This window comes from Numida meleagris, chromosome 1 (genome assembly GCF_002078875.1).
Source record: "Numida meleagris isolate 19003 breed g44 Domestic line chromosome 1, NumMel1.0, whole genome shotgun sequence".
In the NCBI taxonomy this organism is placed as follows: domain Eukaryota; kingdom Metazoa; phylum Chordata; class Aves; order Galliformes; family Numididae; genus Numida; species Numida meleagris.
Genome location: NC_034409.1, coordinates 97,882,006 through 97,905,233, shown reverse-complemented (window position 1 = coordinate 97,905,233; position 23,228 = coordinate 97,882,006). Strand labels below are relative to the sequence as shown.

At 42.6% G+C, this 23,228-nt stretch overlaps 1 protein-coding gene across 1 annotated transcript in view; it reads right to left on the bottom strand.

The window, feature by feature from the left end:
- LOC110399589 (maestro heat-like repeat-containing protein family member 2A) overlaps positions 1 to 1,767 on the bottom strand; it is a 1,938-nt gene extending 171 nt beyond the window's left edge. The window contains exons 1-6 of the mRNA XM_021398595.1: positions 1,663 to 1,767; positions 1,226 to 1,347; positions 905 to 1,027; positions 593 to 758; positions 338 to 436; positions 10 to 192 (exon numbers count right to left, since the gene is read on the bottom strand). Of these exons, the coding sequence (XP_021254270.1) occupies positions 10 to 192; positions 338 to 436; positions 593 to 758; positions 905 to 1,027; positions 1,226 to 1,347; positions 1,663 to 1,687 (718 nt within the window). The 5' untranslated portion in view covers positions 1,688 to 1,767. The remainder of the gene's footprint in view (positions 1 to 9; positions 193 to 337; positions 437 to 592; positions 759 to 904; positions 1,028 to 1,225; positions 1,348 to 1,662) is intronic.

The window sequence follows — 23,228 nt, the reverse complement described above, 5'->3', positions numbered from 1 at the left end:
CCCCGCTGCCATCCCGGGATGGCACTGCAGCAGCGCTCACCTGTTCCTCCTCGCAGCCCTGCCAGTTCCTCACCACAGAGCAGAGGAGCTGGTAAAGATTCTCAAAGATTCGCTCTTTCTCCGTGGCGGGCCAGGGGCATTGCTTTCCGGAGTACAGGTGAGCCTTGACTCCTTCCGACCATTGTTTGACAACTGAAAATAAATAAATAAATAAAATAAAATAAAATAAGATAAATTTAAACAAAAATTCCAAGAGAAAAGGGAGTCTGTGAGAGTCTGCAGCAGGGCGAGGTGCGAGGGCTGTCGCGAGTCCCCCTGCTCAGGGGCCGGCACTCACCAGCACAAGCGATGCGCAGGGTGCGGCCGCTCCTCACCTGGCCAGCCACACTGCGCAGGCCGGCCAGTGTCAGGCACATGAAGGCGATGCACTGCGGAGCTGCAGAGGGGAAGGAGAGGGCCACGGTCAGAGCCCCGGCAGCGAGGGACCAGGGGCTGCAGCCCTGCAGCCCCCAGCTCAACGCAGATTACACGCAGAGGGGAGAGAGCCCTTTGCCCGGCTGTCATAGACGTCAGGAGGCTGAGGGTGCTCTACCGTAGCTGCTGAACAGCTTGCTCAGGGTGACGAGCGCAAACTCCTTGGACATCTCCGCCACGGCCTTCAGGTGGCCCTGGAGCTCGGCCATCACCAAGCTGAAGTGCGAGCGGGCCAGAGCCACCAGGACATTGCTGGCAGCCGTCCTCACGTTGTCCATCGCGCCCTGAAAAATTGTCCCTGGTGACACGCGGCACAGGAGACTGCCTGAGGCCCTGGGAAGGGCTAAGCCACCGCCATCCGCCAGCAGAATGCCAGCGCGGGCAGGCTGGCAGCGCGGGCAGGCCTTTGCCTTCGGGAGTGACCCCTCACCTGGGCTGCCGTCAGGTCCTGGGACACCTCTGCCAGCAGCCGGTTCGCCACTCCGCACGGCGGGCGGCTGTCCTCTTCCCACAGGGCGCTCTCCAGCTCGCAGTACGCCTGCGCTCGGTCACCCTGGGGACAGGGATCAGTCACGCTCGCTTGGCCCTTGTTCCCAGGGAGCCGCCCGCTGCCACCCGTGGCTATGCCGATGTGCTGCCGGGGTCAGGCAGGCGCGAGGGCGGCACAAAACCCTGGGCTGTGGGCTTGGCACCCACGGGACCGTGGCACTGGGCCGGGGCAAGGACTGATGTTTGCATGTCCCCAGCTCACCTCCCTGTCTTGCAGGCGCTGCAGCAGCAACGTCACGGGACAGGCAGGGACAGCGCTTGCCGCCCTGCCTCTGCTCCCGCGACGCGTACGTCTGGGCATGCAGCCCACACAAGCAAAGAGACCTGGAAGGAAAGAGCAGAGCAGTTGCCGCTGGTGTTGCTTGGAGCCAGGGGCGAGCATGCGGCCAGCTCTGGGAGAAATGCTCCTCCAGGGAGAAACGCCCCACAGCGCAGGGTGGGCTGCACTGGCACACGTGCGGTCGGCGGGGAAAGGGGAGAGAGCCTTCCCCTTGCCGGGGCACTGGGGAGACGGCGGTGGGCAGCTGCACTCAGCACAGCAAGGACAGTGCTGCTGTTTAGGTGCATCCTAAACAGACACTGGTGGCACACGTGTGCTCGGGCAGCGTCTCGGTGTCCGGAGAGGTGGAGGGACCTCACCTCGAAGGGCTCTCAGCCGCTCCATCACAGCAGGATATCTCCAGACAGACACAGTGCTCTCTCTGGGTCCTCCTCCTGCAGCTTCCGCAAGCTACTGGGCCACCGCTCCCACCGCTGCCACAGGGGCCTAAGAGACAGCCACTGTGACATCTCACCGAGGAGTGTTACCTCACAGAGATCCACGTGCCCTGGGGCGGGAACCAGACAGCATGCCCGGCAACCTTGCTGGCCCCAAAACACGGCATGTTTTTGTGAGGCACTCCGCTCCGGGGCGGACACTTTCTGCGCCTGCATTCTCTCAGTGATGGGGGACCCCTCTGTAAGGAAGGAGGAGAATAGAGGAGGCAAATTACTGCCTGAGGGGATGGTGTCGGGATCGAGGTTTTGGGTACCGTGATCTTGGGCACGCCTTTGAGAGACCAAGTGTGTGGACGTGAGACGGAATAGAACTGAGCAGTTGGGGCAAAAGTGTTCTGGGGAGCAAGCCGGCGGGACTGATGACCAGAGCATTAAACTAGATTTGATGGAGGAAGGGGATGGAGTTCCTTGTGACAAGAGAAGGGCCTGGGACCACTGTCTTTTTAGTAAACTGTGGAGAAAAACCTCCCAGTTGTCCAGTAGGATCTTGTGAGGACTCCTCAGAGAAGATAACGTTGCCAAGAGCCCAGCTGAAGCCCTCTTGCATCCCTCTGGAGATACCTGCGCCTTCTGCTTCCTTACAATGCCTGTATAGCCATGCATTGGCGTCTGGGGAATAAACTAGAAGATCTAGAAGAACTAGAGATCTGTGTGTGCTTACAGGGATGCGATCTCATTGCTGTCACGGAGGCATGGTGGGACAGCTCACGTGACTGGAATGCTGCCATCCGACTACTGCGTCCAATATCTAAAAGGGGACTATAAACAGGAGGGGAATCAACTTTGTACTTGGGCAGACAGTCATAGGACAAGGGGGAATGGTTTTAAGCTCAAGGAGGGAAGGTTTGGATTGGATGTCAGCGGGAAGTTCTTTACAGAGAGAGTGGTGAGGTGCTGGAACAGGCGGGCCAGAAAGACTGTGGGTGCTCCATGCCTGGAGGTGTTCAAGGCCAGGTTGCATGGGGCCCTGGGCAGCCTGGTCTAGTACCAGCTCTGGAGGTTGCTGGCCTAGCCTGTGGCAGGGGGGGTAGGAGCTTGATGATCCTTGGGGTCCCTTCCAACCCAAGCCATTCTGTGATTGTATGACTCTATGTATCTCTCTCTGCAGGAGGAATACATCATAGTATTTAGTTAAAGCTAAGTACAGTCTGAAGAACACAAGGCAAACATCCATTTACAATGAGACTTTTGTCTCTACTTGTTTCTTTGTTTCTACTTTTGTCGCTTCCCAGAAATTTGGCTTTTTCCTAGGGAAAATTCAGTGATTACTTCTGCTATGGCTTCAGGACTCCTCCTCCATCTCGGCCAATGCTTTTGTTTAGCCTTACCTAGGACGCACTGTCATGCCCTTGCAAAGATACACATTTTCTTCTCAAGTTTCCTCTCTCTACCCAGTGAAAGTTGTATGACACTCTGGGGCTTTTTATTCGCAGTTGATGTTAAGATGTCATGGTTTTGTGATTGTTGCTGTCGGTATTCCACGTCATTACATCATGTAAAGCACTGGCAGTTAAAGAGTTAATTCCCTGGTTACTGCAAACTGCCTTTTTTGGTGTGCGGCCCTCCGAGGGGGAGGGGAGGAGGTGCACTCCCCAGGGGTCTTTGCGTTGGAGGGGGGGGGTGAAGCCGCCTGGGAGACGTGGGGTCTGTTCCTTCCTGCCCGGTGGAGAAGCATGTGGTCCTCCTGCAGTTTACTGCGTAAGACTTTCAGCTTGTAAACTCTCTGTTACAATTCTACTAGCCTCATTTTTGATATGTTGAGTAAAATTAGTTGTTTCTCCTCAGATTGGTGCCGCTGTTTTTGTGTTAGATCCGCCTACGAGTCCCCTGCCTTTCCCCTCTTCCCTTTGTTTCCCCAGGGTGCTTCCCTGCTGTTTTTGCCACCAGCTGGCCCCCCGCCCGGGGCTGGCCCCTAGCCGTCTACAATTTTTTTTCCTTTCCTCTTTTCTCTTTTTTTTTTTTTCGGGTCTGTCCCCCTTGTCACGGACGCAGACCCTTAGATAATACCGTGACATTCAAAAATGAAAAAAGTCCTCTTTATCACTACAGATGGCCATCAATGCATCTGTAGGTTTTGGAGGATCTTCATATTCTACCACCCACTATGAAGGGCTTATCTTTGGAAAACAGAAATGTCCTTACTCTGTGATATCTCAAGGCAAAGCTAATGATAGGTGAAGATACAGAATATTTGATTAAATATCCAACTCAAAGCCTCCACTGCATGAAGAAAAAATAAAATTGATCTTTTTAGTGTGCTGGCAATGTGAAACTTCAGAAGATATTCCAAATCATATAATCATCTGATCCATTCCACTAACGTAGCCTGATCCAGAAGAATCGCTCAGGTAAGTACCTCATGCATTTTCTTAGATTATGCATCTAACCTTAAGCAAAAATGATGACTTTTCACTAAATTTAACATAATGAGATCATAATTAACTTAATAATATTCACAGAAGACCATGTTATTTACTTTCATTATACTTACTGCTATGTCACAGTGGAAGAAAGTATCAGTAAATTGTTCAGTTACATTTTAATATAATAATGGAAAACTTTATTTGTAATTTTAAGTGATACATAGCATGACTCTATGACATTTGTAATTTTGTACAGAACATATGAGAATGGAGATTAAAAGATAAACTGAAAAAAGTATCCACTCATCAGAGAATGCCCACAGAAAACGTAAAGCTGTATTCAGTACACTTTAAAAAGATTTTGAATTTGTATATATATTCATTTGCAAGCTAGTTAATATTATGTATGTTTTGTGTTGTTGATTAAAAAAAACAGACTACTTAACTGTTCTTCATAGCCCAACACCTCAGGATACTATTATATTGATCCTGCTCCAGACAGAAAGCTGGAACATCAAATGACAGAGTTAATATCTGGATCCCTTTTCTTGAGTTGATGGAGGATATTTTTGTCCTGTTTACTCTGTGTAAAGAATAGTGTATTTGCTATCTATTGCAGCGTACCCTGAAATGTCATGATACTGCTCATGGCTCCAGATATTGTTCTAAAAGAGTATTTCTTAGATGTATAATACTTTGGGCACAAACAGGAAATGGGATTAAATGGGATAGAACCATGGGTTTTATAAACCTGTCAACTGGTGATTAAGCTTAGAGCATATAATTTATTTTATTGACAAGGGAAACGGAAGCAACTTGTTAATGAAATCTGTTGAAGGCAAAGAGTCAAAAGCATCAACACAGTGGAGAATTTGAATGTTATGCTAGAAAAACCTAAATACTTCAAGGACACAAAGTACAGTAATACAAAGCATCATGCTACAGAGATTAATAAGATTTCTGAATTCATGCTAAAACTTCCTCAACAGAAGCTATAGGAAGAGGAGCAATACTTCTGTATTGAACATTAACTGCATTACCAACATGGTACAAACTTTTATGGCTACCCGTTTAAAGAAAGTAAGAAGGAATCTTACAAAATGTATTATAATTTGGTTATATATATACTTCAGATATAAAACTGATCTATAGTGGTTACAGATTTAACCTCTTTTTCCAAAATGGATTTTATTATGACTAGTTCAGGCAACTTTTCTAAATGCAAAAAGAAATGTAGGGTTATGTAGTTTTCATTGAATGTTTATAACTGTGTTATAAGTTCTTTCAGCCTTATATTTTTGCTGAAAATTTTGCAGATGATGGGATTTCAGCATTTTATTTTCTGGTCTTTCAAACTGCTATTTTTCAGAAGTTAAACAAGAATTTATAAATGGTAACACCTTAAAGGTAGAAGGTAATTTCCCATAAGAACCAGCTAATTTATAGCTTTCTGCACACCAATGACCCTTGCAATTTTGCAGTTGCTTCATTAATTCCTCTACACCTGCTCCATTTATCTTGAGAAAAAATAATAAATAAATGGTGTAATCACTTCACTCACACTGCATCTACTCCTGAAGCTATTGGGGGGGGGAGGAAGAAAAGAAAAAAAGCTGTCTTAATACTTCCCATCATAAATTGTAACTAATTCTGTTAACAAAAGGGGAACAAAATTGAAAGTAATATGGCAGATAGATTGATATTAGCTGCAGGTTGTCGGCACAGGAAAGAAAATCTGAATTCTTCCCTGGTGTAATGCTACTGAAATTGATTTACACCAGGGATGCATTTGGCTCAAAGATTTTGAAAGCACGTGTTTGAAAAGGATGTTCTATTTTCACTGTGGGGTTTCCATTCTTGTTTTATAAATTCAAACCTCCAAATCATTTCAAGTAGCAAAGATAATATATATATTTTAAAAAAATACTAATGTACTTTCAGTTTTTTCCTCACCAAACCTAAGAGAAAAGCTACATTTTAGATAAAACAATAAAGTAAAAAAAAAAAGTTTCTTTTCTAGTGAAATAAACAAGTTCTAACCCACTGTCTTAATAAAACAGGGTGAATCAGAGGGGAATCATCATTTTAAACTATACCCAAAAGTTTATTTTGTTACTTTTAAGATGATTCATAATATATATGTGAATTATGTTTTGCAAGTTATTGAATTCAAAGAGTAAAAACAAATATAAGTCATTAAAAGAGAGTTACATTAAATAAGATTTCTTTAAAATAAGTACACGCATCCCATATTTTTCAAGAAAAAATCAGACAGCTCATCAGGCTTTTGGAAGAGACAGAATCCATCATAATTTTCTGGTCTTGCCTCTTAAATAACATTTGTTTATATCTCCTATTAGCTCAAGATTTTGACTCTCTTCTTTAGGATGTTACTTTTCTTGTCTCTAGAAGATGCATTTCGAGCTTTATTCTTTGTTTCAAAAGGATAACATAAAATGTGAATTTGGAGTTAGTTTGTGTTAAGGGTATTATTTATATTTCCTAAAAAAAAAAATTGTCATTTCTGTTTATCCTTGGATAAATTTTTTCCCAACTTTTATGTACAAGCAGGTATCAGTCTACTGAGCGATAATGAAACATTTTTTTTTTATTATTCTGAATGGAAAAAGACCACTAGTGGTGTTGTGTAAACCTGCAGAAAGTATTTCAAAATATTGATACTATCTCAACAAGACAACTTCATTTTCTGACAGATTTGGTATGAGGTAATGTCTAAGGAAACAGGTTTATTATTGAACTAACTTTACTTGTTAGAGCAAATGGCAAAAATCCTCCTAAAAAGTAATTTGGTTCCTCAGAATAAGAGAGCTGCTTCACAAGTAATGCTTCCTATTTTATTATGTTGGCCCACAGTGTCAAAGGTGGATGTTGGTGGTATGGCAGGAGATGCTGAATCCTCCCACCAGTATTTCATTACATTGTGTTACCGTGTGACAGATGGCAGCAGAGGGGCAGTCTGATGGAACGGCATCTGACATGGAAGTGTGTGCGAAGAAAAGATGTGTCATTGAATTTCTCCATGCAGGAAAAAAATGGCACCCACTGGTATTTGTTGATGCTGAGCATTTCCAGAGACCAAACAGAGGATGTGAGCACAGTGAGGCAGAGGGTGTCATGTTTCAGCAGTGGCAACAGCAACACTGGGTCACTTTCAGTGGTGTAGAATATTCTGAGTACAGCATCCAGGCACTTGTTCATTGCTGGTGAAAATTCATAGCTAATGGTGGTGCCTATATCAAAAAATACTTTTTTGCAGCTGAGGATTTGCTCTATCAATCAACTAGTGTTATTGTGTTCTTTGTATCTGTTATAGTTTCCATGGAAATAAATAGGAGGCATTACTCTTGGAGCAACCTATGTAGTATTTCACAGAATCACAGAATTGTAGGGGTTGGAAGGGAACCCTAGAGATCATCAAGTCCAACCCCCCTGCAAAGCAGGCTCCCTATAGCAGGTTGCACAGGGTAAGCATCCAGGCGGGTCTTGAACATCTCCAGAGAAGGAGAATCCACAACCTCCCTGGGCAGCCTATTCCAGTGCTCTGTCACCCTCACTGTGAAGAATTTCCTTTGCACATTGGTGCAGAACATCCTATGCTCAAGTTTATGGCCATTTCCCCTTGTCCTGTCCCCACAGACTGCTGAAAAGAGGCTGGCCACATCTCTCTGACTCTCACAATTAATTTTAAGTATCTTAATAAGATCAAATCTGAGTCTTCTTTTCTCAAGGCTGAACAGACCCAGGTCGCTCAGCCTTTCCTCATAGGGGAGATGCTCCAGCCCTTTATCATCTTTGTGGCCCTCCACTGGACTCTCCATGAGATCCCTGTCTTCTTTGTACTGAGGAGCCCAGAACTAGATACAGTACTCCAGGTGAGGCCTTACCAGGGCAGAGTTGAGGGGGAGGATCACCTCCCTTGACCTGCTGGTCACACTCCTTTTAATGCACCCCAGGATGCCACTTCTTGGCCACCAGAGCACACTGCTGGCTCGTGGCCAACCTGTCATCCACCAGGACCCCCAGCTCCTTCTCTGCAGAGCTCCTCTCCAGCAGGTCATGTCCCAGCCGGTACCGATACTTGCGGTTATTCCTTCCCAGGTACAAGACACTACACTTACTTTTCTTAAACCTCATCTGGTTTCTTGCTGCCCAATTTATTACAGTTTTTCATTAATATCAATTAAGTGATTGAAAAGTGTCTCACTAGTTTGATCCTGACACTTGTGTAAAACACTGTCAAATATATATTTCTGTTTCTGCTGTAGCTAATACTTTTCAGAAGTTCCTGCCTAACCCTGGCAGGTATTACTCAGGGCCCAACTATAATGAGAGAGTATAGGTAAGGCAGCCTGAAGTTAATCCCTAATGAAACCTGGGGCGTTCCCCAACAGCAGCCTGCTTGTCCACATAATAGCACCTCTGCTGTGATCCCTGCACTATCTACCACCCTAGAAGGTATCAGTCTTGGAAAAAGGCAGATGTTGTTAGCAGAGCTCCTTAATGTCTGTAAACGTAGATCATATCTGCTGGTCAAATAGGCCTGCAATAAATACTTTTTTATCTTGTGCTGTCTCAACTACTGCTACTTCCTTTTAAGCAGCCATAACTGGCATCTGGTGTGAGAAAAAGCACAAGCACACTGACCAGATGAACTCCCTCTGCCACTAGGTCTATGGCAATAAAATTTGGCACAAACCTCAGCATAAAACAAAACCATCATTTTAAACCACTGCTGCATAGTTCTAATTTTTTTATCATCTCTATTGAAATATAGTAAAATGAAGTCTTTACATTCTCCACAAGATTATATGATCATAAATTACCTCAAATCCGACTTTTGCTAACGTTGCTATTTTTGAGCAAAAAAGTAGTCTTTTCAAAACAATTTCAAACAATAGTATTTCCTAACTCTATTCATACTAATTTTCTCTAAAGATAGAAGAGAGCAATTACCCATTGCAAGCTACATTTCTAGTTTCACACTAACTTTAAAGCAAAATTAAGTTTGTAACATGCTCTTCCTCAATCTCAACTCTTGTCTGAATATCTAGCTTTGAAGAGCTCATTTTAGTCTAAACTGAGCACAAATTAGATGAACGCCCTTAAAAAATCTGCTGAATTAAGAAGAAAATAAAAACACTACTGCTAAAAAGGGTTTGATTTTCTTTGGCTTTTCTAAAATTTCCTTGAAATGGTTTTCAGAAACTGTTACTGTCTTAATGAATGACAGCTTTTCCAAATGGGAGAGTCACTGACAGGAAAGTAAGGACTCTGTTCATACTTCAAATGGATTCTACAGTTTGTTCCAACATCAGGAGAAAATATTGGTTGGCAATTCTACCCCACCCCCTCACCAAATTCCTTTAGGGAGTGAGAAGATTATAACTATCAATACAAGACAGAGCATTACTTTTCCCCACCTGCCAACAATATTTATTTTCTAGCTGATTGCAGATTGCAGGGATTAGTTGCAGGGGGCAGGTGCCTAAGCTCATTAGAAGAGAGAGAAAACACCATTGCTCATGGAAGACTTAGCTTAGATTTGACAGTTTACTGAATGTTAAGATATATGGTGGGAGTTAAGAGGGGAACACTTCAGTTTTTCATAAAAATAACTACAGAACAGACATGCCAGCCTTCAGAAAATGTTTTGCCAAAATCCTGTTTGTTTGTTTTTGCAATATATACAATGGAAGGAAAAAAAAACCTTCAAGAGGGTAAACAAAGATGAATCTGATAATTAATAGATATATTTATATATAAAGAGTAACTATATAATAACCTCTGTTAGAACATGAAAGGCTTCCAAGAAACGTGATTGCCTTCTAAGACCAGCATCTTGATGGACTTTGTCTGAAACCTCAAATGCTCATAACTTTATAAACATCTACCACCATTCAGAAAGGCTGTAAGACACATATATTGTGATTTTCATTAAGTTTTCTTTCCCTTCCCATGAACACACTGAAATTCAGTGCAAGAGGCTTGCTACAGAAACAATAGGCTTGTCAAAGTCAGAAGGTTCATCATGAAATCCCATTTTCCTGAAAATGGCTAAACATATGCCTGTTCAGGGGAAGTAATGAATGAATGTTTATTTTGCATTCCTTGCACACGCTATTTTTGCTTTACCTGTTTTTTCTAAACCCACAAGTTTTCTCAGTTTTACTGTCCAATTCTCGTACCCATCCTGTTGGGATTGAGTGAGTGAAGGCTGTGTGGGGCCTAGCCGCCTGCCAGAGTTAACTCTAAACACATGCTCTTTCATCAGTTCCCTAGACACCCAGAAGGACTGTCTATATGTGTCTTAGCTTTTATAGTACTTTAACAGATTTTTTTTATTTTTATTTTTTTTTTAATTTTCTCATGCATGTTTTTCCTTAATGCACTGGAAAATTACATAAAACCAATCAGGGTCATTTAGTAATATCAGACCTAATTCCCTTTAATTAGACTTAAGCAATCATTACTAAATTTAGCCCCTGAATGGAAGTAAAAGTGAACTGTAACATCTTACCCATCTTATAATATCAGACATTACATAAATGGATGTGTAGTCATAAGAAATGGCTAAAAGTATGCTCTAGTTGGAGGGATTTTGTTTCAATTCCTCTTGCACTTCGCAACAAAACAAACCAAATTTTTGTCTTGGGAATATAGACCAGTCATCTTCACCTATTTTGTAATCTATTTCCATAAAATTTAATTTGATATAAACAGATCCTCATTGTATTTTGTAAATGAATGTTTATCTATACACATGCTCACACACCCACACACATACACAAACACATGTACAATGAGTTATTCAATTTTAAAACAATATTTCTTTTTACAGTCTTTTTTTTTTGCTGTCTCACCTGTCTATAACCAGTTTTCTACTGTAGGTCCTTCATACCTACTTAGCTCATTAGGATATTTTTATTCAGCCAATTTTCTGAATATGGTGCAGATTATACTTAAATTATACTAATGTCTGATATTCCAAGAATAAGCTGTATTTCACTCCTGATACCTTACCACAAATCCCTGTAGACTGCTTAAGAGATTCTGTCTTAAAAAATGATTACATGATGGATGGAACTCACAGTAAAGTTTTGTGCTATATCTCTTTTTCTTTTAAAATAATTGATTTCTTATATCTTCTTAAATGGTGTTATTAGAGTATTTGTTTCCACACAGCATCTTGGATTTATAACCTTTTCCCCTCAGAGTCTCATATTTTTTAAACATATTGGTATACAGTGCTTTTACATAAGAGACTTAATATACATGTAACCCAACTTAAAACCATACAGAATAAGTCACTAGTCATATATTCATACATGAAATTCTGTTGAATTTGTGAGCTAAATCCCACAGGAAATTAATTACTGCAGTATCTGATGGCTTGATAAGATCTATTAATTGCCAGGATAAATATTTCTTACCTCTAAGAGAACTAAAATGTCTCATGGGGAATTCAAAGAATGGCTTGGAAGGGACTTCAAGGATCATCAAGCTCCAACCCCCCTGCCACAGGCAGGGCTGCCAACCTCCACATCTAATACTAGATCAGGCTACTCAGGGCCCCATCTAACCTGGCTTTGAACACCTCAAGGGACAGTGCATCCACAACCTCTCTGGGCAGCCTGTTCCAGCACATCACCACTCTCACAGTAAAGAACATCTCCCTGATATCCAATCTAAATCTTCCCTCCTTCAACTTAAAACCACTTTGCCTTATCCTGCCATTACCTACCTTTTCAAAGAGTTGACTGCCCTCCTGTTTGTAGGCTCCCTTTAGAGACTGGAACGCTGCAATGAGGTCACCCCACAGCCTTCTCTTCTCCAGGCTGAACAAACCCAGCTCCCTCAGCCTGTCTTCATAGGGGAGGTGCTCCAGCCCTCTGATCATCTTTGTGGCCCTCCTCTGAACCCTCCCTAACAGCTCCCTGTACTAACAGCGGTACTCCAGATGGGGCCTCACAAGGGCAGAGTAGACAGGGACAATCACCTCCTTGCCCCTGCTGGCCAACCGTATTCTGATGGAGCCCAGGATACCATTTGCTTTCCAAGCAGCAAGCACACGCTCCTGGCTCATGTTAAGTTTTTCATCCACCAGGACCCAAAGGTCCTTCTCTGCAGGGCTACACGCAAGGATTGCTCCTCCCAGTCTGCATATATGCCTGGGATTCCTCCAGCCCAAGTGCAAAATCCCACACTTTGCTGTGTTGAACCTCATTAGATTCACCCGAGTCCACCCTTCAAGTCTGCTGAGATCCCTCTGAGTGGCATCTCTTCCTTCCATTGTGTCAACTGCATCAGTCAGCTTGGTGTCATCAGCGAACTTGCTGAGGGTGCACTCAATTCCACCATCGATGTCATTGATAAAGATGTTGAGGAGCACTGATCACAAGACAGACTCCTGGGGGACACTGCTCGTTACCGGCCTCCACCTGGACATAGAACCATTGATCACCACCCTTTGTCTGCAGCCTTTCAACCAATTCCTTATCCACCAGGTGGTACCATCAGATCCACATCTCACCAATTTGGAGATAACGATGTGGTGGGGGATCATGTCAAAGGCCTTGCACAAGTCCAGGTAGATGACATCAGTCGCCTTCCCTTTGTCCACCAATGCCGTCACTCCATCACAGAAGGCCACCAGATTGATTAGGCATGACCTTCCCCTGGTGAAGCTCCACTGGCTGTCTTGGATCACACACTCATTCCTCATGTGATCTAGCATGTAATCCAGGAGGATCTGTTCCATGATCTTCACAGGCACAGAGGTGAGACTCACCAGCCTGTAGTTCCCCAGGTACTCCTTGCTCCCTTTTTTTAAAAAAAATGGGAGAAATGTGACTCTTTTTCCAGTCACCCAGGACCTTATCTGACAGCCACAACTTTTCAAATATGATGGAGAGCGGCTCAGCAACCACCTCAGCCAGATCTTTCAGAACCCTGGGACACATGTTGTCTGGCCCCATACACTTGTACACATTCAGTCTCATGAGGCAGTCTTGGACTTGCTCTGCCCTCACAATGAGGGGGATTTACTCCCCTAATCCCCACCTAAATACAATGTTCAGGGACATGAGAAATACTAGAATCCTGTGTTCCAGTGACGACTGAGGCAACGAACTCATTCAGCACCTCAACCTTCTCCACATCTATTGAAGCCAGCTCTCCTTTTACACATACCAAAGGAGGATCGCTCGCTTTGGTCTGTCTCTACCAGACAATGTACTTTTAGAATGTCTTCTTACTGTTTTTAACATCCCTCACCAAGTTCAGTTCTGCCTGTACTTCAGCTCTCCTGATCCCACATCTGCAAGTATAATGCAAGAATAATTTATAAGAATTGCACTATTCTCTCCACAGAGTGTCTGGGATACAGGACTAATATTCTCTTAACTATCTAAAGTAAGAAGTTAGTATGAACTTTTCAGTTCTGGGAGTGGGATCTAGCATTTATATTTTAATGAAAAAGAGCATGTCCTACCTATTGTTACTTTGATGCTTAGGCACTCAAAAAAATGGAATTATCCAGAAATACTCATGACTTCTAGATTAATGTTAGCCATGTTACCAGCTGGAAAACATGAGAGGCTTTTGCTGCAATTTAGAACTTATTAACTGTGAACTAAAAGGGGAGTATAATAAAAAATTGTCCAAACACTACTTCCTTCATCAGTAGGATGAGATATCAACACCCTGACATTCAGAGGTCCTGAACATTAAATTCATTATAGAGTTGTTCAGTCACAGAATCCTTGAATAACAAACTTGGGGTTTGAGAAAGAAAAAAAGAATTACCTAGAAGCTTGTTAGGTCTGCATGAAATAATTGCCACACAGACAGCAAGCATAGTAGTGTCACAGCTGCAGTTATGCTTCTGATTTCTGGAAAGAAATCAGATCAGAAAAAATGACACAATGGAAAAAGTATTACAAAGAGGTGGAAGGACTAGCATGATAGAAAACTATTACAAAGGAAAGAAGTAGATTGCTCACTCATATCAGAAGATTCTGGGTTCACAGAGAAACACTTCCACCAAAGAGAGATCTCCAGAAAGAGATCCTTCCTTAGTGGCGGTCAGCCCTTAAATGAGGCCTAAGAGGGGTGGAACCTGGCTCCACCCCTTCTGGTCACACAGGTGAATTGCCTTCACCTGTGCTCCCAGGGCTGACTGGGTCTTTCCTCCAGGTGCTCAATCAGTGGTTCAGGCACTCAGCAGTTTCCATACACTTTATGAATATTTATTGTATCCACAAAATATCTCATTGATCAAGTAAACAAAGTTCAAGAGATACAAAACAGCTAGAAAACAGAAACAAAACAAAGAAAGAAACAAAAAAAACAGCAAGCAATTTGTGAGATTACCTTCCAAGAGCTTCTTATAGATTTCTGTAAGGCTTCATGCATTGAGTAGTATACACTTACCATTTCTGGTTGCTAATTAGTACCCTATGCCAATTTTTAATTGATTAAACATACCAGAGAATTCTACATAAATTGTCATGTATTATTAGATTATGACTTACTAGGTCAAGCCTATATTTCATTTCTATCACCCTGTCAAGCTTGTTCATTTCTTTTTCTGCATAATTTTATAGCATTACATAGAAAAGTCTTTACAGTTGGAACAGGTTTATGAATAGGAACTAGATCTTTTACCCATAGTCATCCACTGTGACCTATTTCTTTTTTTAATGAAATGCAGCTTAGAAGTGCAGATGTCATATGTAGCTTGCTTTATTAATACTTTGAGGATGCAAATCTAAATGATGAGAAAAACTTTCTATGTCTTGAAATTCTGTGGGAACAAAGGATGTACAGAATGCAGAATCTCTTATAAGTTAACCCCTGATACTGTAAATATGTGGATGTATTTAATAAACTATTTTTGATGTGGTCTGTACAAAAAAAAATAAATTGAAAAATATAAACTTTTTTTGTACTGTCCCTCTAATTGGTGATTTAAGTCATTCCTTATCAAACAGATCTTGTCCTGTTGCACTCTTTGAAAAATTCCTATTATAAATTTTGTGTCACTTGTACACCATAATTGTATGAAATTGAACAGCTGCCAGTTTTCTTTTCTCCTTGATTTCTTAGATTACTAATTGTTATACTGTTCTGAGGAGTTCTGTTTTGCTTGTTACAAGGAATATGCTTTGCTTGGATTTCATTTAAATAATTTTGTATATAGTACACCACATATTGAAACTGGAATAGAAATAAATAACTTTTCTAAGACTGACAGAAAACTTAATTTTATTATTAACTGCATGTACTGATTTTGGCTGGAGTGGAGTTAAATTTCTTCATAGCAGCTCTTCTGGTACTCTCATTTAGATTTGTGACCAAAGCAGTGTTGACAACACCAATATATTTGCTGTTGATGATGGGTCTTCTCTGAGCAATCAAGCATTACACATTACTGATCATTGTCTGCCAATGTGCAGTAGTGAATGAATTCCTTATTTTGCTTTGTTTTACCTAGTAAACTGTTTTCATCTCAGCCCGGCAAGTTTTCTCACTTTCACCTTTTCGATTCTCTTCCCTATCCCACTGAGTGAGTGGTTGTGTGGGGCTGAGCTGCTTGCTGGAGTTGAACATCAAAACAGTAGTTTTAATAACATGCAACGACAAAAACAAAGTTCAGTTCTGATTTACAATCTTCCTTGCCCCTTAGGAAGATTAAAGGTACTATGCAGTATCAGAAACAGGATTCAAAAACCCCTGGCCATGTATCCTCAAATATAAGAAAGCAGCATGGGTACTAGCTTACAGGGATATGAAGACTGGAAAAAAAAAAGAAACAACCTTAGAAAAAAAATGTTTTTATATAAAGCTTATTTTTGTATTGTTAGAAAAAAAATCCTGAATCATTAATGTTTTAATCAATTCATTGTGTTAGAGAGCAGTGAAGGGTGACTTCTATGGAGGAAACGGACCTAGGGGTATTAGTCGACGCTCGGCTCAGCATGAGCCAGCAGTGTGCCCAGGTGGCCAAGAAGGCCAATGGCATCCTGGCTTGTATCAGAAATAGTGTTGCCAGTAGGAGTAGGGAAGTCATTCTCCCTCTGTACTCAGCCCTAGTGAGACCCCATCTCGAGTACTGTGTCCAGTTTTGGGCCCCTCACTGCAAGAAAGACATTGAGGCCCTGGAGCGTGTTCAGAGGAGGGCGACAAAGCTGGTGAGGGGTCTGGAGCACAGGCCTTATGAGGAGCGGCTGAGGGAGCTGGGATTGTTCAGTCTGGAGAACAGGAGGCTCAGGGGAGACCTTATTGCTCTCTATAACTACCTGAAGGGAGGTTGTAGTGAGTTGGGGGTCAGCCTCTTCTCTCTTGTAACTAGTGACAGGACGAGGGGGAATGGCTTCAAGCTGCGCCAGGGGAGATTTAGGCTGGACATTAGGAGATACTACTTTTCTGAAAGAGTGGTCAGGCGCTGGAACGGGCTGCCCAGGGAGGTGGTTGAGTCACCGTCCCTGGAGATGTTCAAGAAACGTTTAGATATAGCGTTGGGAGACATGGTTTAGTGGGGTTGTTGGTGGTAGGTGGATGGTTGGACTAGGTGATCTTGCAGGTCTTTTCCAACCTAGCTAATTCTATGATTCTATGATTCTACCTGTGAGTGGGTGTACCAGGGGCTCCCTGAGGTGGGCAGGCATGGCCTGCAGGCAGGTCCTGTCCCACCACCTCACCAGGAGCAGGGCAGCTAGGGACATCAGGACAGCCCCAGCAGTGGGCACCTCCCTGGGGTTGGGGCCAGAGCCAGGCTGAGAGTGGGCTGGGCAGTGAGCCCATGGATGGGTTCAGAAGAACAATGGCCATGACCAAGCAGCACTGTTGGGAGCTGGAGTCCAGCCCTGCTGTGGCCACACTGAGGTAGGAGCTGATGGTACTGCAGTGGTAAAGGGATCCTAGAAGGCAGGAGCGGGCAGACGGGGGGGGGGGGGGGGGGGGGGCAGGGATTGTCAGTGACTGAAAGTGCCCTTGGTGCCCTGACTACTGAATCAGTAGACTCTGCTTAAAATCACTTTGGGATTGTTGAACTGGAACTGCTTTTGATTTCAGACTGTGGAGGACAGAGAGTAGACTACATATGAGCTGACTTCTGAACATTTTTATTTTTACTTTTCCAATATCCTCAAGTTTCTTTTTAGGGTCTCAATCCCTGCAATGCTAAATGGATACTAATTAATAACAACAACAACAACAAAATTCTGTATTTGTTAGCATTGCTATCACTTTCAAGGTACCAGGAAATTTCTAGTAGCTAATCTGAAGCCCACTGAAACTAAGGGAAAGTTGTGGACTGAGAATTTGTGTAGAAAATAGAAAAGTAAAGGTGAGACCCACTTAAACCGGAGTAGGATTTTATATAGAAAGACATGGAAAGAAGCAAAGGACTACAGGAATGACGCTATGTGTGGGGGGAGATTTAACAACAAAGAGCCCAACAGACTCTGGTAGATCTTATCTCTGTGAGGCCTCCGGAGTCTGGAGACAGGGCTAAGGTGTAAACAGAATACTCTTTAGTACGCACAGCTAATGTGGTCACTTCTGGAACAGTTAAGCAACCCTTTGTTTGTTATCTACGTTGTTGTGAAGAATTTAAGGATAATTAACCGTGAGTGGATTTACTACTTACGAGTGAAGGATATATAAGGTCTGTGTAAAACACAACAAAGGAACTTGCTATTAAGAGAACTTGCTATTCTGAGAACTTGCTATTCTGAGAACTTGCTATTCTGATGCCACACTGACTGGAGGAATTCTGTAACGGGATCAAGCGCCGACAGCTATGTAGAAAGATGCCATGTCCAGGAGGAAGATGTTTGTGAAAAAGAATAAAGCATTTATAAAGTTTGACAGAGAAAGGAACTTTGGGATATTTTCTGAGACTAGGCTGAGATGGCTCAGTTTCTTTCATCAGTTTGCTTATTAACAAGTAGAATTAAAGAAAAATCTATTTTTGCTGCTTTCCAAACTGATGGTTATTAAGCATCACATTTCTTGGGACACTGACATACCAGTCGTGATGACAGGACTTGTGTTTGTAGTTTGAGAGGGCTCTGTTGTCATTAGTGATATATTTTTTTTCTACATCTATTGTTGTCTTCCAATGTCCATACATATCAAATACTTACTAAAATTCTCAGTTACATTCATAAATAAATGGTTAATTTACTAAACTTTTCTCTTTCTTGTCACCTCAGCCCAAGGTAAACAGTCATATTTTACTTTTTACCTTCTTCCATAAACCATCTTGCCAGCCTTCTATTGCTGCTCTCAGAGTTTCATTTAATCTGCTCATTTTGTGCTTCTCAGCAGTGAGCACAGACACACGGGTTATCATAGACATTCAAAAAGAGCACTCTCCTATTTCAGTACAGAGTTTATCTAAAAATGCAAATCAGAGAACAGCTAGCCTCATCTCCAGCTTCTCTCTTCATCCCACTTTTGCTGTATTTCACTACAGATGCTACATATTGCTAACCAGAAGTCATTTTTGTTAATACTACTTTGCAGGTTGTATTTTCATGGAATACTGGTTAGACAATTATAAAATGAACAAATCAATGCAAAAATACAATAGTTTAAATGTATATGTAGTTAACTGAGAAATTATGTAGGACACTTCAAAAGTAATGCCTCCTATTTATTTCCATGGGAACCATAACATATGCAAAGAGCACAATAACATTATTTGATAGCACAAATTCTCAGCTACAACTGCGTGTCACCATCATTAAATATGCCTTTTCCTCAGAGATGAACAACCGCCTGCAAGCTGCTCGTGTAAAAATCTGCACCAGCAGAGGTGACCCACTGTTTCACAGCTGCTATGATGGTGTTGTTGCTAGGAAAATGTTGCTCATGCAGTTCATCTTCCATTGACCTGAACAGTTGGAAGTCAGAAGGTGCAAAATCTGGGCTATACAGGTGAATGTGACAGGACAGTCCAGCAAACATTAGCAATGTGCTCCATTGTCTTTCAGCAGGTACGGGGCCTGGCACTGTCACGTTGCAAGAGAAAGTTTGTCTTCTTCTCTGGCCTGACACTGGAAGTTGGAGCCTTCAGCTTAATGAGCACCACAATGTAGCAGTCACAGGTGATGGTTTGTCTGGGTCCCAGGAAATCCAGAAGGATCACCCCTTTCCTATCCCAAAAGGCGGTGCACATCACTTTACCCGCTGAGGGGTGTGTCTTGAGCTTTTTCTTCAATGGGAAATTCACATGTCATCACTCCATTATAACTCTGCCTCTTAGTGGTGACACAATGATTTGTCACTGGTAATGATGTGATCCAGGAAGCTGTCACCTTGAGCCTCGTATTGGTTCAATAAACTGACAAATTTTCATACGGTGTTCTCAGTGTTCTTGTGTGAGCATTTGTGAGACCCACCTGGCACAAACATTCCTATGATTATGATATTCCATGATATTCCTATGTCACCACCATCATTTCCAATGCATTGAAACCAGTACTCAGTTCCATATACAGTTCCCTGGTCATAATTCACAAATTTGTGTGGATGAGCTGATGAAAACACTCTTCATTTCATGGTGTGACAGCTGTGCAAGGCCATTTGGAATGGGGCTTATCCTTTACATCTCTGTTGCCACTGCTGAAATGTAACATCCACTGCCTCACTGTGCAGACATCCTCTTTTTGCTCTCCAGAAACATTTAGCAAGAATCGATGAATGTCAGTGGGTACCATTTTTCTGCATGGAGAAATTCAGTTACACACCTTTGCTTCACATGCACTTCCATGTCAGAGTCCATTTTGTCAGTCTGCCCCTCTGCTGTCATCTGTCTCATTGCAACAAAATTTAATGAAATATTGTCGTGAATTGCAATGCTTCTAGTGCCCCCTCATCCCAGCTAGCAAACAATACAGGCAGGTTGGTAACAGCAGACAAGGAGAAGGCTGAGGTGCTCAGCAACTTTTTTTGCCTCTTTCTTCACTGGCAACTACACACAGCACTCAAGTGAATGAGTCGGAAGATGGGGACTGAAGGACTAATGCCCCTCCCTCTGTAAGTGAGGATCAGGTTTGTGACCACCTGAGGAACATGAATATCCATAAGCCTATGAGTCCCAGTGAAATGTATTCTAGACTCTGGGTGGAAATGAATGATGTAGTCACCAAGCCACTCTGGAGAACATTTGAAAAGTAATGTCAGTCAGGAGAAGTCCCTGGTGACTGGAAAAAAGGCAATGTCACACTCATTTTTAAGAAGGGTAGAAAGAATGATCCAGAGAAGTATGAACCTGTCAGCCTAACCTCTGTGCCAGAGAAGATCATGGAGCAAGTTATCCTGGAAGCTAAGCTAAGGCACATGAAAGAGAGAGAGGTGATACAAGACAACCAGTATGGCTTCATCAAGGGCAGGTCCTGCCTGATCAACCTAGTGGCCTCCCATGATGGCATAACTGCGTCAGTAGACAAGAGAAGAGCCACTGATGTTATCTATCTGGACTTCAGTAAGGCCTTTGACGTGGACCGCCATAAAATCCTTCCCTTCAAATTTGGAAAGAGATGGCTGTGGTGGGTGGTCTACTTGATAGATGAGATCATACCAAGAGAGTGGTGGTCAATTACTCGATGTCCAGATGGAGATCAGTGATGAGTGGTGTCTCTCAGGGGTCACTACTGAGACTGATGGTCATTATCAATTATATGGACAGTAGGATCAAGTGCGCCCTCAGCAAGTTTGCAATTGACACCAAGCTGTGTGGTGTGGTTGACATGCCTGAATAACGGGGTGCCATCCAGAGAGACCCAGACAGAATCAAGCAGTGGGCCAAGGTGGTCAGCAGGTCAAGGGAGGTGATCCTGCCCCTCTGCTCTGCACTAGTGAGACCTCACCTGGCGTGCTGTGTCCAGATGTGTAGTCCTTAAAACAGGAGAGACATGGATCTGTTGGAACATGTCCAGAGGAAAGCCACAGAAGCGGTCAAAAGGATGGAGCACTTCCCCTACGAGAACAAGCTGAGAGGGCTGAGGCTGTTCAGCCTGGAGAAGAGAAGGCTCCAGGGAGACCTGAGAGCGGGCTTTCAATAGCTAAAATGGCACTATAAGAAAGAAGGAGATGGACTGTTTAGCAGCGTCTGTGGTGATAGAAAAGGGGAAATGGTTTCAAACTAAAACATGGCAGATTTATGTTGCATATAAGAAAAAAAGTTTTTCACAATAAGGGTGATAAGGCACTGGAACAGGTTGCCAAGAGAGGTGGTGGGTGGTCTGTCCCTGCAGACATTCAGGTTCAGGATGGATGGACTCTGAACAAGCTGATCTAGCTGTACGTGTCCCTGTGCATTGCAAGGGAGTTAGATTAGATGAGCTTTAAGGATCTCTTCCAACTCAAATGTTACTTTGGTTCTATGATTATAATTCTATGATACCACCAACATCCACCTCTGATGTTGTGGGCCAGCATAATAAAATTGGAAAATTAGAGGCATTACTTTTTAATTTACCCTCATAATTTGCGGTTTTGGAATGGACTTTGTAAGTAAGCCTTTAAAAATAGAAGAAACCAAAAGCTCTCTAAGCCTGATGAATTCTGTTTGTTTTTCCTGCTTTATACAAGGTATAAGGAGTAGCATGTATTTGGAAACAGAAATTCAAACCTGGAGACAGAAATTCACAACATTGGTGCAAAATTAAGTTGTTCTCTTTCTTCTCTTCCTTTTTCTTTGTTAGGAATGTCCTAGGGAATCAGCCTTACCTTACACTTCAGAAAACATTGCCATTCTGTGTAAGATTGGATCACTGTGGTCTCTTCGCATGACAGCCCGGGGCTGTCAGCCCTTCCCCCCGTGGCACTCCCAGAGCTGGAGCTCAGCCAGGCCAGGTGGGCAGTGGGCACTTGGCTGCGGGGCACCTGCAAAACCCAGCTCAGTCCTGCTCAGGCCAAGGGCAGCCCAGCTGTCCCTAGTGCTTGACATAGCCTCCACCCTGCCCACTGCAGTGGCAATACCTTAGGTATTGAGACAGTAACTGCTTTGGTTTCAGGACATAAACTGGATTAGGTATAAATTGGCTTGTATATCACACTTCAGCTGGCATATATCAAAGTTCATTCTGCATGTAAAATGCATTTGAATTGTATACCTGTCTGTGTCTTTACTTCCTTAAAAGAGCTAAAATACTCTCACAGTAGTAAACTTATTAATAGGAAAATAAGTTAGCCTTCTTTAAGGGAACAGAATGACATGTAGAAGAATGGGTGGGCTTTCACATTCCTAGAAATTAGTTTGTTTGGGGTTCTATGTCTTGAACTGCTAATAAACTAACTGTTGTTCTAAAATGATAAATAGGGCAAGTGAGCTCATGTTATGTTAGCATAAACTCAGAACAATGCCAGAAGGACAAATGGCATCCCAGAGATTGGCATCAGGATGACAGCAAGGTATACAAAGCAGATCAGTGACAAGACCTGGACTCTGATACTAACAGAGAATACAAAGTTCAGTGTCAGTAATTGTACTTTTTAGTATGTAGATTCTTATATAACGTTTCCTACCACATCAACTTGAAATCTCATCTGTTACTAATTCTGCTGTCAGAACTCTCTAATATAAGCATAGCTAGTGGTTTGAATTTGCCATGTTATGAAAAAAAGTCTGACATACAAGTATAAATCCAGAGGCCAATATAGCACAGCAAGTAAAATACACAGCAATATTATTGGTTTCATATAACCACACTGAAAATATGCAACCATTGTTTTAAAATTACAAAAGTAAAAAGTATTGTCTGCAGCAATATACTGAATGTCTTTTGCAGAGGCATTTGATCTGCAGTAAACAAATTGACATGAGGATTTTAGTTTTTAGAGATCCAAGACAAAGATTTCTGGCTGTAGGCACAGTAGTCCATTGGTAATGCCATACCGTGCTGTGTTTGCACATAAATTTCTAAGTTGGTCTCCTTTGACTGTTTTATGAGAATTCTTCCATGTTCTATCTAATGAACGTACATCAAACTAATATACTGAAAAGAGGGAGACTATGCAAACTGATTCTGA